The 20,034-nt window shown below is 39.9% G+C and overlaps 1 protein-coding gene across 1 annotated transcript; it reads left to right on the top strand.

The window, feature by feature from the left end:
• The first annotated feature begins 3,812 nt into the window (after window positions 1-3,812).
• On the top strand, window positions 3,813-19,600 carry stpg4 (sperm-tail PG-rich repeat containing 4). The gene is given in 7 exon segments (XM_030748655.1): window positions 3,813-3,842; window positions 3,988-4,044; window positions 4,927-5,166; window positions 7,388-7,452; window positions 7,755-7,800; window positions 12,631-12,735; window positions 19,535-19,600. Coding segments are annotated over 7 exon segments (609 nt in total).
• Window positions 19,601-20,034: the final 434 nt, after the last annotated feature.

The raw sequence follows: 20,034 nt of genomic DNA, 5'->3' as shown, positions 1-20,034 counted from the left end.
TCACATCGATCTGCATTGTCATTACAATAAAAGCACTGAGTGGGATCAAAGGCTTCTATTTTGAAGTGCACACAATGGTACTTGAAATTAGATTAGCCTTGTACTGTCCAGCTCACCCATCTGACTACATAGGCTGTGTGTTTTAGAGCCAGCACAGCACCATGTAGGAACTGACTACTTTGTGTCTTATGTGGCATTTACCCCCAATCATAAGGTGTGGGTGACTGAGCATATATCAGAAACCATGGTGTAAATAGAGGTGTAACTGTGGGATTTTTTTTTCCCCCGTTTTAATTTCAGATGAGTTTGTTACAGTAGCTTGCAGAGATACTAAGTTTGTTATTTTGATGAATGACAAAATAAAGCTCTATTGTGGACCTCTGCACTGCCTCCTGTGTGAAATTTTTGTCTGCTGCTTTTACAGCCACTGGCAAAAATGATGAAATCACCACACTTGGAGGCTGTGTTTTCAGCTTATGTATTTTTTTTTATTTTGCAGAAAGTAACCCACAGATGTTGCACGGAACTAATTATGTTAATAGCTGAACATATTGAAAATGGTTTGATTTCCAGATCACGTTTGGGGTGGGGGAGGTCATCTTGTGATTTGCCTTTCTAATACAAATACCTACACAAATCTATGCAAAACAGTTTGCTTAAAAGAGAGTCTGCAGACCTTTATGAGCTGTTGCGCCTGGCTGATTGAAAGGAAGCATGGTACCAACCACAGAATATAAACCGGTTTATATTCTGTGGTCCCAGCAGGAGAGCTGTCAGATGGAAAGGGTCATACTACTTATTCGAGAAGGAGAAGATGTTGGTTGTTCTCGGCTTTGTGTCTAAAATTTGGAGAAAGTGCAAACCTTTTATAACCTTCCCAATGAAGGTTATAAAAGGAAAACATTCAGGGAGAAGACGACAGAAAGCAATATGCATGTCAGGTTTTTAAAAAAAAAAAAAAACAGTCACATTTTGGAGCATTTCTCATTCCATAGATAGAATAAAGGTTTGAAATTGATAGTCTTTTTTTCAGTACTAGTTTCACAAGTATTGATGACATATTGACCTTGATGTATGCATCCCAAAGCCAGAATGTTCAGGTATTAAAAGCAGTTTTATGACATACTGTACTGTGCAAAAGTCTCGAGCCATCCCTCATTCGTTTGTTTTGCTTCCAAGGATCCAGACCTTGTTTTGTTTTTTAAAAAAGTGGTCTTGAGCAATAGTTCTCCAGACTTTCTGAAGCCTTTCAAAGTTTTTCTTTGGACATTGGCTGCTTTTTCACTCATTTTCAGTCCAGTTCTTGTACCTGACCGTTTACAGAGGAATGTTTTCTTGTTGCACCATTTAACACTGACCTATGACTCATTCGAGTATAAAAAAGGCACCCAACTCAAGGGATTAATCAGTGTTTTATCTGTACATAGCAGACAAATTGTATCTTGATTCACTTTGTTACTAGCAGCCTGTTCAAAAACACATCATTTATTCCCATTTCTTTAGTTTCATCTATGAAAAAAGCCAAAGATACATACACAGTTTGACAGAAATAAAATAGTTTTTTGCACCAACAAGGTGATTTCCAAAGTGGTTAGCTGAACACTTCACATTTCTTGGCATGGTGTGCAGTGTGTCCTTAAGAAATTTGAGGGCAAGTGGAGGTCAAAAGAAGAAGTGGCGGGCGTAAAATCTAGAGCAGATAAACAGTATCTGAAAGTCATGCCCTTAAGAAACAGGAAAAAATCCTAACACAAAACCTGAGGGATGCAAGAGAAGCTGTTCTTAAGGAACAGAAACAGGGAGAAAAGGTTGAGGTAAACCAAATTACCTCAGCCTTTTCTCTGGTAACAGGTGTGATGGAGTGATGAATCCAAATTTGGAATTCTTGGTTTAAATTGTTGTCAATATGTACGGAGGAGGTGAGGAGAGGTACAGCAGTGAGTGTCTACAGCCATCTGTAAAACTCAGTGGGGGCTCTGTCATGGTTTGGGGCTGCATTTCAGCCCGCAGTGTTGGAGAACTTGACAAAATTGTTGAAACCACAAATGCAGAAAAGTGGCATCAGATTTTGATCCACCATGCAATACCATCTGATTGGCAGCAGCTTAATTTTTCAGCACGACAATAACCCCAAACACACTGCCAATGCAGTAAAAGCATACCTTGATAGAAAAACACACAATGAAACACTATGAGTCATGAATTGGCTGCACCTGTTTCTCATTTTCTTAGCAAAACATAAAGAAATAAAGGGTGACTCAAGACCTTTGCACAGTACTGCATCTGTGATTTGTTTATTTGCTGTAAAAGTTGAATGAACATCCTCCAAATGTGGCGTTTCCTTAATCTTTTTTACAGGGATTGTATTTGGTGCCACTTTTATTATGATGCCGAACTGGATGAAACTTGTTTAATGTGTGAAGTTATGTGATGGTTTTGACTGTCCCTCGGGAGCTGTGCAGGCTGCAGTTGTTTGTGGCTTGGTCAGTCATGCATACTCAGAGCTCCCTGTGGAAGCACATTTAAACATTTAGAGCATTACAAAATGCACTGAAGTAACAACTAGTACACCGAAAAGGTAATCATTCTGCACTAGCCCTGATCTCACTCTGCTTCTCCTTGTGTCATGTGAAGCGACAGAAACGAGTGGGTTCTAACTTTCACGCAGCACCAGCTTCAGTTCCAAGGCACAGAACGAAAAGGAACACCACGAGCCACGGCGATCTCAGGTGTGAATCGATCACACAAGAAACTCTCATCGTGTTAAAACCAATTATCACAAGACTCAAAAAAAAAAAAAAAAAAAAACCTCACAGATGAAGTGTCATCACAGCCTACTTATAAAAAGTTGTTAATTACGCTGCACATGCAACACTAGTCTGAAGCTGTCTGTCATTCATGCCTCGGTCCAAACTGGAGATGATTGTACATGAGGGATTAGGGTGAAGATGTGCTTTCTGTGAGCGTGTCTCCTCGTGCGCTCTCGGGTCACATGAGACTTCCTTGACAAGAGGCATAAACATGAATTCTTGACTCCTTCCAACCATGTGCTCCATGTAGCCTGGCAACAAGGCCGAATGTAGCGCTTTTGTTCCCACAGTGAGATTTTCACTTCAGCTGGCGGTCTCAGATTTTGCTGTACTGAAATAAAGAGGGAGGAAGAGTTCAACTGGAGTACAATCTCAGGTGTAAGCGCGTGCGCACACACACACACACACACACACACACACACACACACACACACACACACACACACACACACACACACACACACACACACACACACACACACAGTTTGCCTGCAGACACTCATGAATAAGACACTTTTATTTTGTTGTAATTTTTTATCATATTACCAAAAGTTTCGGTATATTTTTATTAATATCACAGTATTCCTCCATATATCACATGATGAGATATGACGAGCCCTACGATAGGTTGGCAACCTGTCCAGGGTGTAGCTGGGATAAGCTTCCCGCTGACTATGAATTTTGAATAAGTGGACGAATATGGATGGATGAATGGATGGATGGATGGATGGATGGATGCTGACAGTGACAACTACCAACAGCATTTACAGTACCTTGGTGCTGGTTTACCGTTGTGTCTTACGCTCAGCCAAACTGAGTCTAAACTTAGCTCCTTACCAGGCCAGCTTGTTGAAAAATTGATCGATAGTGGAGTTGCTGCCATAGTAACAGTCATCGTTTTAATGGTGGTCAGGTGTCACTGGATCTCCTGTTAAGCAGATAGTGAACAACAGTGAGTGCAGTGCAGGATGATGAAACAAAGTCATCTCTGAAGTCGGTGACATGTCCAGGAGTGGTCACAGGACAGATAAGGTGAGGCTCTATCTTTAAAACCCTCATAACTCTGCGTGTGGTTTCATGAGGACAAGGTGGGAGACGAATCAACACATTGTTGACATAGCGATGTCATCATGGCTGAAGCAGTCTGCTGTGACCCGTGACTTGTCTCTATCTGCAGGGGGATGACACGGTGGAGCTGTGTGGCCGGGGGAGCTGGTGGCTGGAAACGCTGAAAGTAGGTGTCGTGCAGCCGTTTGGTTTCACAGACTGTCTGTGAAACCAAGTGCAGGCTTCAGTGCAGGCCCAAACACTCTCAAACTCTCCAAACTTTGCATACTTAAAGTAGTGTACTCTTGTTTATGCAAGGGTGTCTTACCACCTGGGCAAAATATGCCACTGTGCAACAAAGTTGATTTGGACAATTTTTGTGTACATGTGAACGTAATTTTAGCACAAACAGAATGTCATTTGGTTTCCTATAACTGGATCAACTGCACATTTGTGAGCAATTTTTATCATTCAAGTAGAATATGAACTATATCAGGATCTCTGTCCAGGCAAGCCAGCAATATTCCATCACTGAAGTACTATAAGGCTGCAGCTATAAATTATTATCATTTAATTTAAAAATACATTGACCTTTAAGTCTATGCAATATCAGAAAATAATAATAATTTCTATTTTTATTCCTTGAACTTTATGTTGTTTTATTATCTGACCAGAAAACCAAAAGATCTTCAGTTGACTGTAATAGTAGAAAACTAGTACCTTTGAAGGGCTGGTACCATTTGCCTAAGAATTTTATGTCTTTTCAACTAATCAATGATTTCTAGTGTCCTGGATACTGGGGAAATATTGAAATTGGGATCTACAGTGGAATTCAGTAGGGGTTCCTCACAAGGTTACTGCATCCATGAACTTATGGGTAGCTGCAGTAGCGCTATATTGTCTGGTATTGTATTAGACACCACGGTTGATCATGTCATTTGTGTGTTAGACATGCTTAGTTACACATTTTGTTGTAAAACATGAAAATTTTAATGTTTACTGTTATAAAATAGTTACAAGATTAAGAAACAGTGGTCACAGATTCTTATAAACTCTCCCACTCTTCCAGAACACACCCATCCTGGGAACCTACCACATCCGAGACTTCATCGAGGAGGCTGAACTGAACCCTGTGAGAAAGACATATGGCTTCAAAGGTGTAGGCAGAAAAACCGAGACCATGGGCGTGCATAAGGGGGATATGTTGCTACCAGGAGCATATGAATACACTGACTCCACCCAGAAAGTCCTGATGTACCAGGCATCCTGCCTGCGACCTGACATTTTCACCCTTGGAATTAGAGACAAGGCAGCACTGAGACTGATTTAACCCCCCCCCCCCCCCCCCCCCAGCCAGATGACTGCCCCTCCCTGAGCCTGGTTCTGTTAAAAGGTTTCTTCCTTTTAAAAGGACATTTTTCCTTCCCACTGTCGCCAAGTGTTTGCTAATAGCGGGTTGTTTTGATTGTTGGGTTTTCTCTGCAATTATTGTAGGGTCATGGTTTCTGATAAATATAAAGCACCATGGGGCAACTGTTTGTGATTTGCTATATAAATAAAATTGAATTGAATTTACTGTTCCTTTTGTTATATTTTAAAGGAAAAGTAAGCCCACTTTGACTATACCTACCTTTGCTTTCTAGCTTTCCTTTTACTTGAAAGACAGTAAAAGTTAATAACAGTGAATACATCCTGAAGTATTATGTAACTAGTATTATGTAACGCAAAAAGAGTAACTAAAGAAAGAGATAAAAATGTAATTAAAGGTCACATTTTATGTCTTCCTTTATTGCTATTTTTTTTTTTTTTCTAAAAGACATCCACTAGGTCACCCTGGATCCTTTGGTGAGCCGGTTCTTTCCCGGGACCATACGTTTGATTCTCCTGCTTTAAGTGCAGTTGTGAAAAAGAAAGTACACCCCGTGACTCATTAGCTTGTAGAACTGCTTTCAGCAGCAAGAACTTGAAGTACAACTTCAGCAACATTTTGAATTGTTCCTTGGATGATGTTATCAGTCTCTCACATCATTACGGAGGAATTTTGGCCTGCTCTTCTTTACAATGTTGCTTCAGTTCATTGAGGTTTGTGGACATTCATCCACAGTCTGGACTCTGGGCCATTTTAACGCCTTCATTCTTTTCTTTTTCAGCCATTCTGTTGTAGAGTTGCTGCTGTGCTTGGGATCACTGTCCTGTTGCATGACCCAGTTTGAGCTAAGCTTTAGCTTTTAGACAGATGGCCTCACATTTAACTCTAGAATACTTTGTTATACAGAGGAGTTCATTGTCAACTCAATGGCTGCAGGGTGCCCAGGCCATGTGGCTGCAAAACAAGCCTGAATCATCAACCCTGCACCATTGTCCTTCACAGCTGGCATGAGGTGTTTGTGCTGATATGCTGTGTTTGGTTTTACCAAACATGGTGCTGTCCATTATGACCAAACATCTCCACTTTGGTCTTGTCTGTCCAAAGCACATTGTTCCAGAAGTCATGTAGTTTTTTTCAGATGCAATTTGCAAGCCTAAGCCATGCTGCCATGTTCTTTTGAGAGAGAATAGGCGTTTTCCTGCCAAACTTACAAATAAGCCATAGTTGTTCAAGTCTTTTTCTAACTGTGCTGTCATGAACTTTAGCATTTAACCTGCCTAGTGAATCCTGTAGAGACTGACGGAGCTCTTGGGTTTTCTTTTTCAGTTTCTCTGAGTATTGCACAGTCTGACCTCGGGGTGAATTTCCTGGGCCCTCCACTCTTGGGTAAATTGTAGCATTGTGTTAACACACACCTGAATGCTCCAGACCGCCAAACTGCCAAAAACATCTGCTTTTATAGAGGTGCTCACACTTGCTAAGGATCAAGTGTATTTGATTAGAGTAGATTCCTGTGGAAGCAGTAAGGGTGTAATTAGCTTTTCACAGGGTTTCATAGAGTACTGTGAAAACTTACTGTGCATGGCTGAAACCAGAAAACAATTCACGTTGCTCAGCACAAACACTAAAAATAGGATCAAACCAAGCTAATCTGGCTCTTATGCAAGTAAAAAAAAAAAATACACCAACTCAAAGTTATTGATGCAGTATATCTCAAGCTGTATTGCTTTTAACTGGAGCTGGATACTGTAGCTATTCCTTAGCTGGGATCAGTGACTTCTTGGAGTAGAAGCTAAGCAGAAGAATCAATGGTTGCTTGTCAAAACAATTACAAAAAAAAGCAAAGGTCAAATTTTTAATAGTTAGGTTAGCTGGTGTAGGTTTCAGACCTTGAAGGCAAATCTGGCAACCATTATGAGCAGAAACCTTTAAATCATAGACCTCTGGTAGCCTTAACGTGTTATTAACCTCAGCAAGAACTATTAAGTGTTCCACTGTGAAAGTCTGTTTCAGTGTAACTAGTTACTTAAAGTACTGTAAGTTCCCCTTTAAAATGCAACAGGATGAGACTCATAAAACAAACAAAAAAAAAACAACCAATACTGATACTGTCATATATATTTAAACACTTCTTTATCTTTCTTTTTTCTCCTTGTGCCAGCACATAAACTCTTCGCCGTGTGACTACAGTGTGACAGCGAAACCAGTGGAGAAGATTCCCTGCAAGTAAGCACTCGACAAACAGCCACTCTTTAACTTTCAGATCACAGCGGAGCAGACAAGCCATGAATCATCCCCTGATCGCAGAATCCTTCCTCCTCATCCGACTTCTCCTTCCCTCTCTCATCTCCTCGCAGCTCAAAGATGTAGGAGCAACCAACAATCTGCTCTCCCATTTTCTCTGCCTCTGATCACACACTGCCTTATCCTTTTCTTCTCTCACTTGTCCCTTTATTGTTATTTGCTCTTTTATTTATTTTTTTGACAGCCAATCACCCTCTTCCTCCTCTTATCTCCTGTTCTCGCAGGCATGTGATGTTTCGGTCGACTGTGCAGCGGATCAGCTTTCTGCCTGTAAGTAGGATCTGGTCACCAAGACCAATTATTAACACCATTCAGTCTTTCCACTGTCCACAAAAAGGCTGCTTTACAATAGAGTTTCAATAGGTTTTGATTACAAGCGATGATCTAATGTTGAACCAGTATGTACACAAGACAATTATGACAACCACAAGGGTAAATGAAAACCGATCCCAGGGGCTGTCTGACTGTATCATTTGCCCCATTTGAGGGCCTGTTATGACACTGCACCGGTTGACCAGTCGCCTTTGGTTCATATTGCAGTGTCTGTGCTGGTGGCGGATGGATATTTGAGCTGTGCTGGCAGCTGCTAAGTGTTGATAGAGAAGGAAAGGCGCTAAGAAATCCCGAGGGTGTTATTGCTGCAGAGCTGGGAGCAGTTTTGTGCTGTTGCTGGTGTCACAGCGACTAAAAGACAAGTTTTTTTGTCAAAGGTTAAGCAGCCACAGGTGGCAGACATTAGCAGATCAAAGCTGAGGTGTCTTAATGGGCTGTGTTGAGAAAACTTGGTCTGTCCCAGTGCACGAAGTTGACATTTCTCTGGGCTCATAGCTCAGAATAAAATTAATCTGATTTCCATACATTGAAAAAAAAAAAAAAATCTCCAGTAAGCTGCAGATGTTTGGGAACACAACACAAAGGATGTATATTCATTTTTTTTTACCCTGATTTGATTTAATTTCTTCTTCCTGGGGCAACCGTGTGTCCTAGATTTATATGTTGTGCTTTTGTTTTGCAATATCGACTGCACGAGCTGAGATTTAAGCCTTGAGATTTAAGCCCGTCTGAATTAAAGTAAAAATCGCATAAATGTTTATGTGAATGTTCTGTCGTGGTAGATCACAAAAGTTGTAATGTCCCTGCTCTACAGCTGGCAGTGTCGTTCATTTAGGACCCCCAGAGGAGGAAATCTCATGTCTTTGCTAATCCCCTGAACATATTTGAGAAATATCTACCCAGTGGGCGGAACTGTTATTACTTTCCATTTACACTTTTAATGCACAGTAGTGAATGATACCTTCAACTATTCGGCTCTGAAACAAGAGGAGTTGTTTCAGAAGTAAAATTATATTAAAATGTCCCTTAAAAAAGCTGTTAATTTAAAAAAAAAAAGAGAGAAATCTTGTGCACATTAAAATTTGACAGAACTGTAACTGTTACCTGGGATAGTCACATGTGTCTGTGCTCCATTACATTAAGAATGTAGAAACGCAGAGTGGAGGAAACACTCCCAGAATATGCCAAACTGATTTCACCTCATGCTATAAAGGTTTCAAACTTTAATGGAATACTGAATAACCAGTGAAAAAGAGGTCAAAGTTCAAAGGTTTCACAGACCTACGCCACCCAGGAGAACGTTTCTAACACACTGTGCTGCAGTAGGAAAGTAGGCCAAGTGCTTTGGCCCAAACACACATGCACACAAGTTTCACAGCTGCCCGCTGACTCCCATGAAATACACCTGCATTAGCACCTCTGTTAGTATCAGGCAGGCACGCCGAGGGGCTGGCAGGCCGGTTGTCGAGGATCAAGTGAGCTGGCAACTGGGATCAAATAGCACGCAATGGGAGTTGCCATTGCTCCAAGGAGCAGAGTCGAGGAAAAGGTACTATCCTGTCTTCCTCTGTCAGAATCAGAGAGTGATGGAAAATAAAAAGGCTCATCCTGTGTTCAGGGACAGGACGACAGCCTTACGTCTGGGGAGGAGAGTGGAGGAGGGGTGAAGCTATTTCTGCATGGCATGCCGCTGGTGATGACCAGTATGTGTGTTAGTGGGTAACAGGAAAGGAGAAGTGAAAGGCAAGGAGAGAGAGAAGGACTGACTGGGTTTTGACAGAAGCTAGCCATGAACATACCTGCAGTGGAACGGGCTAGTATTTATATTATGCTAGTCTCAAAGTTCTTTAGACTACAAGCCACATTTAGGCATACATTCACACACAGGCACAGGTGGGACACGCAAACTCCACACAAAAAGGCTGCAGTCAGAGTTTGAACCTTGTTGCTCTGACGCAACAGTGCGAATCTCTGCACCACAATGCTGTACCACACATCTGCTGGCAAAGGTTAAAAAGACAGGAGTGAAATGATGTATCGTATGTCTTAAATGTAAGAACATGAGACCCCAAAATAGAACTGGTGTACATCGTTAGTGCATCCTTCAGATGACTGGAGTATCAGAGTAGTACGACAATAGGTTTTCATGAGCATGCATCCAAGAGTCAAGGAATTAAAAATGATAGAGGATATGGTGTGCAGTATCTGAATTTATAGTAACACTAGCCTCGGGGAATGTTCACACCATAATTAACTGTATATAAAAGATGGATGTAGCCACTGAGAGAAGTAATTCTAAGTATTGCATAAGTAATTTTAAATACTTTGTTATTTTTTTGGTTCTAAAAAAAAAATCAATATTTCCCCATTTTTCATTCTAAGTATGCTGTACTTTTCAGGGCATTGGCCGTATTATTAACCTTGCCCAACTTCCAGCTGTACTTTAAACTACTTACACAAATGATATTGTAAGTAGTTTAAAGTACAGCTTAAGTAATTTTAAGTAGTGTGTAATTTCATGGTAATTTTGTGGTGCCAAGTTTAACTTAATTTATATTTCTTTCAGAATCACTGCATTGAAAAAAGCCTCAATGTCTGATAACTTTTATATAATGTGTTTTTTTCTGGACGATTTTCTGTCTCTCTCCATTAAAATGAAACTACCATAAAAATTGAAACTGTTTATTTCTTATTTCTAAAATTCAACAGGGGATAAAATAATTATCCCCCTACTTTATAGCAGGGATTTAGTGGGAATTTAGAAGAGTTTGTTGTTAATTCTGTTGTGTTCAATTTTGGTTTTGATTATAAATAAAAGTAAAAGGACATTTTTTTTCTTGTACATTGGAAGGGGGAGAACAGTCCTTATCACATTTAAACTGGTAAAATACAATTACAGTTGAATAATAGAACATCTATCATGCACATCAACATAATGAACATTAAATTAAGATCTAAAAAAAGAGATGTATCAAGGCAAGATTAATCCACTCCATAATGAGACCCATGCCCCAAAATTATAGTGTACTTATGGTGTAAGATGGGGAAATATTGTTTATTTTTCCACAAAATTACCATGTAATTACACACTATTTAAAATTACTTAAACTGTACTTAAAATTACTTATAGTATAATTTGTGTCTCTTTTCCTATAGAATACCTGGAAGTCAGGCAACGTTAAGCCATTTCATGATACAGCCCATACTCTGAAATGTTCAGCATACTTACAATTTAAGATGGGGAAATATTGATTGAGTCTACTTACTTGAATTACTTACACACTACTTAAATTTACTTACAGTATAATTATTTGTTTCCTGTCTTGTTACCCCCTTGTTCTAGTGTACCTATCTTTAAGTATTTGTAGACAAATATAATTACACTATAATTTTAAATAAAACACATTGACATTTAATTTAATTACAGGGGAGTTATGCTTTTAGTTGTGAGACATATTTTAAAGTGTTACTGAAAGTACAGTCATCATTCATTTTAGGATAATTTGTTTTTAGCATACTGTGGATATTTTAACTGAAGAGTTCTTGAAGTTGTTTTATAGTGTGACAATAAAAGAACTATATTACTGCACAGTGTAAACAAAGGCAGGCTATGAAACTGTCTACTTCGCAGTTTTGCGTTAAGTTTATATTAATGGATTAACTGGTTTTATGGTGCACAGAACAGGCTGTGGTGTTCACTGGACACCACACTCAGAAACCATGGACACCATTGTCAAGGACAACAATCATTTGTTTGAATTTAATCTAATGATGTGTCATACTATAGGGTTTGGAAAGCTGCCAGGATAGTTTGGCAGCTCATGTTACATCTGTTAATATATTACTACAGAATACAGCTGTATTGCACAAAGAGCAGAGATCACAAAGAAAGCACGTCCACCAGAGCTCACAGTACAAATTCTTATTTTAAGCTGAGTAATATCAGGATAAGTGGAAGAGGATGAATGGATGGATAATATCTGCCTGTTGCACTGCTACACTGGGTTGTAACCCACTTTCCAAATCCCATTTTAACCCCTATTGCCAGATGAATGTTAGATAGATGTTTTGTGTCCATGACTGCTGAAAATCAGTTACTATCATGACTAGTTGATTGTGTCTGCTTTACTTCTAAAGTACTGGCATTTGCTAATACTGCAAAAAGGGGACTGGAGTAAAGAAAAATGCTTAATGGATTATAATAGTTACATTAATAATTAGGCTAAATTCTACACCTGTTGCGCAACTGTTTAGTTACATTAATTAAGTTTAATCTGCTAGATTGTTGATTCTATAAAGAAACTTCATGCTACAAGCTATCACTCACTGAAATTTTCATAAAGTGCAGAAAAAGAGTACTGTTTTGAATTACCAAAAGTACTAGAATGAAAATGTTTTCTCCAAAGTTATCTTACCTGAAAAAGGAAGCCAAGATGCCAAAAAACCACAGCTCCTTGAATGGCTACTTGAAGCTGGCTAGCATCACTGCTACTAAGGGTCACGTGGATGCTAGCTAACTAGTTCTAATAGTAAGCACTCACTCCTTGGCGCGGGTCCCTGCTACAAAAATGGTCACGTCCAGCTTTTAAAATATCAGACCAGGGGCTTCAACATGGTATTCCACGAATCAGTGGCTGATGTCACAGTGGCTCCATCCTTTATATACAGTCTATGGTAATTTAGTGTTAGTCATGGTATGTACCACCCTGGAGGTTGATCACAGTGATAGATACATGAGTACTTAGCTGCTATTTCTTACTACTTCAGAAAGAGGGTCCTGCTCCATGTCACTACAACCCACAGACCAAAGCAGATAAAGGCATCACTTAATGCTTCAAGTCCACGTTGCCGCGGCTCCACACTGTGCACTCAGTGAGTCCTCATTTACATTTCTTGTGTTTTTCTGTATCCTCCTGTAACATTTCCAGTGCATCATGATTACTAATTATTACTAATTTAAGACTATGAATTCATACATTTTTTTTTGACATCTAAGCTGCATTAGAGAATTTTGAAAACCAGTATATATTATTAGGTGCTTTATTAAATCAAATTAAATGATAATCATATTTTTACATGTTTTTAATAGAAATTCATCTGATTTTAAAGCGATTAGTTATTAAAACAGGATTTGGATAATTCCTGTAAATAAAATATAACATCACAAGATTATCTAACAGGATTCAGCAGAGAAAACATGCACACATCAAATGTATCCATATGGAATTGGAAGACATAACCACAGACAGGAGACAAATTTAAAGAGAACGGTGAAGGGAAGAAAGTGGCAGCAAAGCTAAACAATGAACAGCCAGTGTAGCAGGCCCAGCTGATTGTAACTGTGCATAAAACTTCAGGAGGAAAAGCTCTAAATAGCTTCTAGAGAGGGTTGAGGCACAGACGGCAGGGTTTTAGTAAAGGGTGGTCAGTTTTCTAGTGTTTCAGTAGGAGAAGTGCCCAAAATGACAAAGTGCATTTAGATCTATAAGAAAAACATCAGAAAATATGTTCAATAATGCATATTTAAGGGAGACATATTTGCTAATTTCCAGCTCCACATTTTTATTGCTCTCACCAGAGGACCTTTGCATGTTTCAGAATTCCAAATCAGGATTATTTATCTCAGACTACGATTTAATGGAAGCTTTCTTCATATTTGCTGCTCCTTGCAAACAGAAACTGACTATATTTGGGATATCTGTTCTCACTGAGTCACAGCCAGAGCCAATAGTAGAAAAAACTGTCTGAAATGCAGCGTTTTGAGCAAAGATTTGGCTCACAGGGATTACTTGTACTTATTCTGACCTCATTATTTGACACTTTGATCATATTTAATAAGAGTATGGGCCATTGTAACAGTATACATATAACATAACATAAGGAGAAATATAATAACTCTGATTTAATGTTCATAATGTGTGATGCAGTTGTAGGATAAACAAAAGAGTGACCCTTTCTCAGGTAACTGTTAATCAGAACATTGACTGTAGTCCATCAATTATTACAGAGAACGGGATCTTATGGTTCAATACGTAAAATTGTATTACAAATCAGTACAAGGTTTTTCTAAACCTCCAGCAGAACCAGGCTCAGGGAGGGGCAGTCATCTGCCATGACTGGATGGGGGTGAGGGGAGAGAGACAGGACAAAAGACATGCTGTGGAAGAGAGACAGAGATTAATATAAACAATAATAAAAACAGAATAAAAAAGGTGAATAAAAAGAAACAGTGCATTACGGGACATAATGGGACATCTTAAGATAAGATGAGACCTGATTATTCATGACCTTGTATGTGAGGAGAAGGAATTTAAATTCTATTCTGGATTTAACAGGGAGCCAATGAAGAGAAGCCAATATGGGAGAAATATGCTCTCTCTTTCTAGTCCCTGTCAGTACTCTAGCTGCAGCATTTTGGATCAGCTGAAGGCTTTTCAGGGAGCTTTTAGGACAGCCTGATAATAATGAATTACAATAGTCCAGCCGAGAAGTAATAAATGCATGAATGAGCTTTTCAGCATCAGTCTGAGAAAGGATGTTTCTAATTTTAGAAATATTGCGCAAATACAAAAAAAAGCGGTCCTACATATTTGTTTAATATGTGCATTGAAGGACATATCCTGCTCAAAAATGACTCCAAGATTTCTCACAGTGTTACTGGAGGCCAAAGTAATGCCATCCAGAGTAAGTATCTGGTTTGACACCATGTTTCTAAGATTTGTGGGGCCGAGTACAAGAATTTCAGTTTTATCTGAATTTAGAAGCAGGAAATTAGAGGCCATGCATACCTTTATGTCTTTAAGTCATTCCTGCAGTTTAACTAATTGATGTGCGTCATCTGGCTTCATTGATAGGTAAAGTTCAGTATCATCTGCATAACAATGAAAATTTATGCAATGCTTTCTAATAATACTGCCTTATTCCCTTAGGCAGTATTATAATGTAAATAAAATTGATCCTAGCACAGAACCCTCCCCATTTACACAAACAAATTGGTGTCTATTAGATAAATATGATTCAAACCACTGCAGTGCAGTACCTTTAATACCTATAGCATGCTCTAATCTCTGTAATAAAATGTTATGGTCAACAGTATCAAAAGCTGCACTGAGGTCCAACAGGACAAGAACAGAGATGAGTCCACTGTCAGAGGCTGTAAGAAGATCATTAGTAACCTTCACTAATGCTGTTTCTGTACTGTGATGAATTCTGAAACCTGACTGAAACTCTTCAAATAAACCGTTCCTCTGCAGATGATCACTTAGCTGTTTTACAACTACTCTTTCAAGAATCTTTGAGGTTTTGGTGTGAATCATATGCTATGCTATGGCCATGGTAACTGAGGAAATATCTTTTGAATGAATGTCATTCCCTTCTTCCTGTAGCAGAGACTCGGAGAGTCAACACTAAGATGCATTGAAGCTTGTACCTTATTACTTCATGGTGGTTTCTTCTGTTTTCCTCCCCTGTCTGTAGACATTTAAAGGTTTCAGCATCTAGAATGCCAGGCCTGCGGCATTTCAAGCTCTTCATTAGTGGCTAGTTGAACAAAATTCTGTCGCGGATACAAACAGTAGTGACGGTTCAAGCGTACACGTTTCTGCTAAGACTGGGGGAGAGGGGTAGTGGAGTTCACAGGGAAAGGAAGAATCATGAAAAAACTTCAAAGGTCAAGAAATACAGCATGAAAAGCACAGACAGTGGCTGCAGTGGACACTTTTAATTGTCTTTAACACTCAGTTTCACTTCAGCTCTTTGTACAGATTAGCCCACAGATTAGTTGTACCACATACACTATGTTTCCAAAAGTATTCGCTCAGCTGCCTTTACATGCATATGAATCTGAGTAATATCCCATTCTTAATCTGTAGTATTTAATATGTTGTCGGCCCACAATTTGCAGCTATAACAACTTCAACTCTTTTGGGAAGGACTCCCACACGGTTTAGCAGTTGTTTATGGGAATTTTTGACCATTCCTCCAGAAGCGCATTTGTGAGGTCACACACTGATGTTGGATGAGAAGGCCTGGCTCACAGTCTCCACTCTAATTCATCCCAAAGGTGTTCTGTCAGGTTGAGGTCAGTCAAGTTCTTCCACACCAAACTCCCTCATTCATGTCTTTATGGACCTGCTTTGTGCACTGATAAGCAGTCATGTTGGAACAGGAAGGGGCCATCCCCAAACTGTTCCCACAAAGTTGGGAGCATGAAATTGTCCAAAATGTCTTGGTATGCTGAAGTATTAAGAGTTCCTTTCTCTGGAATTAAGGAGAAGTGTGATTCTAGTGGCGGCATGCTTCACACCACTGCATCTGATGCTTTGCATTGTGCTTGGTGATGTAAGTCTTGGATGCAGCTGCTCAGTCATGGAAACCCAACCCATAAAGCTCTCTGTTCACTGTTCTTGAGCTAATCTGAAGACCACATGAAGTTTGGAGGTCTGTAATGACTGACTCTGTAGAAAGTTGGTGACCTCTGTGCATTATGCACCTCAGCATCTGCTGACTCCACTCTGTGATTTTACATGGCCTACCACTTTGTGGCTGAGTTGCTGTTATAATGCCACTAACAGCTGACTGTGGAATATTTAGTAATGAGAAAATTTCACGAGTGGACTTGTTGCACAGGTGGCATCCTATCACGGTACCACGCTTGAATTCACTGAGCTCCTGAGAGCGACCCGTTCTTCCACTAATGTTTGTAGAAGCAGTCTGCATGCCTAGGTGCTTGGTTTATACACCTGTGGCCATGGAAGTGATTGGAACACCTGAAATCAATGATTTGGATGGATGAGTGAATATTTTTGGCTGTATAGTGTTCTTTGTACACTGTCTCCATTAACAACAGAACTCTCTGCAGGTAGACGGTTAAGTTACGTATGGGCAACGTACTTTGAACGTGACATGAAACAAATGCAAACAGACAACAAAACATTGCACTTGCAGGAAGATGGTCAAACTAACATAATAGGCATGAAAATCAAAGGATTGGGATTTAAAATAAATATTTTGATGTTAATAATTGCTGCATGTGTGACAATTTTTGTGCAAAGTTTCATTCAGACTGTCCCACCTGTTAAGGAGCAGACTGGGTACATATAGACTTCATTATAGTAAGATATTCTTTAAGTACATTTTAGTATCTGATTATATATTATGAATTGAAAGCCAAAAAAACATGTTTCTCTTTGTTTTAATTGACAGATATCAAACATCACTGTGTGTGTGTTATTTGTGTATTTCACAGAACACTCCAGGACCAGTCAAGGACCTCTCTTTTAGCCTGCCTTTATTTTCCATAATGCAAGGATCCCTACATTTATTCACTGTGTCACCTTATAGAATGAAGTCACATAAGCCTGTTTTTCTTTCTTTTTCTAAACATAAAATAAAAGTAAAATCATGGCTGTATGAAAGAGGGAAAACCTCCAGTCTTTTATTACTCGGAGCAACGTTTATCTGCATGTCAGTGAGGGATTTTGTGGCCTGCCAACAACATAATCAGCTACATTCGTCGTGATCAAATTGCTTTAGTGACGCCGGCCAGGGAAGCAGAATGATCTTATCTGCAACAAAGGGTACTTCATTCCACTTAACTACATGTTCCCGGTATTGCTCCCTCCCTTCATCTCTCTTCTCTCTCGCGCTTCTTTCCCTCTTTGTTGGCAGTCAGGCTGCTTTGCCTTCCTACTATCTCTGCCCTGCGATGCACTCAGGAGGAGGAATGTTGCTCAGCCATGCGTCACATGCACATAGCTTAGTGTGGCATGCTGCACCCTCAGATAACACATTTGGTATTAGAGGCCAAGGCAGTGGCACACAATAAAACAGCTATTCTTATCGCTACCTACTCCGCATACTTGCTCTTTCTTTCAACGAAACAAACAAGCACAGCCAATAATGTCGGGGCGCAGAGAACGGCACAGATAGGAATCACCTCTAAGTGAACATAATGCTGGTGTAGCTCACTGAGCAATAGGAAATAGGTACAGATATAACAAACAAATTTGTAGGAATCTGGACACTGTTATTTATCCAGACAAGGGTTTTGCTGAGTATGTGTGCACTGCTTCATGTGTAAAGAGGTAGAGAGGCAATATTTGTGGTATGACGAGCTGCTGAGGGAGCAGCGTTAAACTCATCTCTTCAGCCCAGCCGGACTCTGCTAATGAAAGCCAAGGTTTAAAGCCCACTTTATTAAGCTATTTGAGTGTTGTATCGAGTATGAATAACAACACATGCAGTAATAGGACTTTTCATAATGGCATTAACAATAATGTTAAAGCTGCTTCACAGAAAATAAGACAAATTATGAGAGAAGACCTGGACTCTTTTTTGAACTTATGTGGAAGACATTCAACTAGAATCCAGGAATCTCCCGTCACGGGTCCGAGCACCAGTACTTTTCCAAAGCATAAACACCAAACACGTCCGCCCCTCAGCTCTTTTTCTTTGCTAGTTAAACATTAAAGCTGCACCAACTCATATTTTTGATGTTCACAGTGGATCAAATGCCTTCGTGTAATCACACAATTTCGTCTTCCTTCAGTTCTGTGAAGTCTTTTGTGGGTTTTCAGCTCTTTGTTTTGGTTTTTAATGTCTCCCGCTCTCATCATCAATTTTTCAGTGAAGAACCATCGTGTGCCACATGTGCAGGCCCAAACAGCAGACTGACAAACAAACAAAGACTTCAGCAGGCAAAAAGCAACTATAAAGCGTTGGTGGACACCAAAAACAGATGGTAAATTTTAGAGTTTCACTGGTTAGATGGCCAGAAGCAAAACTCCAAATGAAACCTAGCTGTTTATTACTCACTTAAAATTTCAACTTAATATAACTGATTATATGTAAATGTAGTGTTTCCAGCTTATTGTTTTACTGAATGGTAAAAAAAATATCGAAATGCATTTTTTCGCTGCTGTAGTCTAGAGTATGTGGTGGGAGTGATATAATAGGTCTGGTGCAGTGTGTTAAAATGGAGGATTTCCACAATGATTTTTCACATTATCATTCCAAGCAGACAGTAAACATCTGTGAGGTAACAAAAACACCACCGACGATTCAAGCAGCTGCTGTGTGAGAGGTTACTTCTGAAGCATCTGACTGAATCTTTTATTTCTTGACATGACTGTTTGGGACAGCACTCATGGAAGCCATTTGCAGCCTTATCATTCCACATCTACTTAGCCAACAGTTAACCCCCCCCCACCCCCCACCCCACCCCATTCTGTTTTCCTTCAGTTGCTGACACTTAAAAGCTTGATGAGGTTCAAGAGCCAGTCTCTTATTCCCCCTATCATTATTCCAGAGACAAAGGAGGATACACTACCACTCAGAGTGGAAGACAATCTTATTAACACGGGGCTTTGCATGCACCCTCTGGAGAGCTGGACCTCTGCATTTAGCGCTTGTGAGGAAGATACAGTAGGAGAGATCTGTGTGTGTGTGTGTGTGTGTGTGTGTGTGTGTGTGTGTGTGTGTGTGTGTGTGTGTGTGTGTGTAACAAACAGCCAGAATGGCCTGTGGTCAAGGCACCAAGCCGCCAGTAATCTCTGACTCTCTCAACCCCTGGTGCCCTTCCTCCCTTCTCATCTCAGTGATCTCCACAGTCCAGCACTGATCTCTGACATATGCCTCATACTGACGACTTAACACCCTCCATCTCCCACAGCCTGCCTTGACCACAGGCACGGCCAGGCACCCACTCTTCCGTTGTCAATCAAGCTCACCCTCGTAGACACACGTTGCATTAAAATAAACACTCACGCATCCGTGCAATGCAACAAATGCACATGCACTTGTGATCCTTTGCTTTTTAAAAACGCACTTGCGAGCTGATGCGCAAACCTGCAAACATGTGCACACATACACATTTCTTAAAGGATCTGTGGCCTACTAACTGGGCATCAAATGCATATTCCAGTATAATTTATGTAGTTTACTTGGATGAGTGATTGGAATAGCTTTTTCAGATGAATAAAACTCACAGAAAAGATGATTACTAAAGACCACAGTAACACCGCAATCCCTACCACACACACACATTATCCTGTTTAAAAAAAAAAAAAAAATTTCTGCTAGTTTTTTCATGTGAAGGGTGGTGGGAAAGATGACTTACGCATGATCTAAAATGTGAGCTACGCTGGCACAGTGGACTCCTATCATTTAAAG

Source organism: Archocentrus centrarchus, chromosome 15 (assembly GCF_007364275.1).
Source record: "Archocentrus centrarchus isolate MPI-CPG fArcCen1 chromosome 15, fArcCen1, whole genome shotgun sequence".
NCBI classification, from domain to species: domain Eukaryota; kingdom Metazoa; phylum Chordata; class Actinopteri; order Cichliformes; family Cichlidae; genus Archocentrus; species Archocentrus centrarchus.
This window is presented reverse-complemented; position numbering and strand designations above follow the sequence as displayed.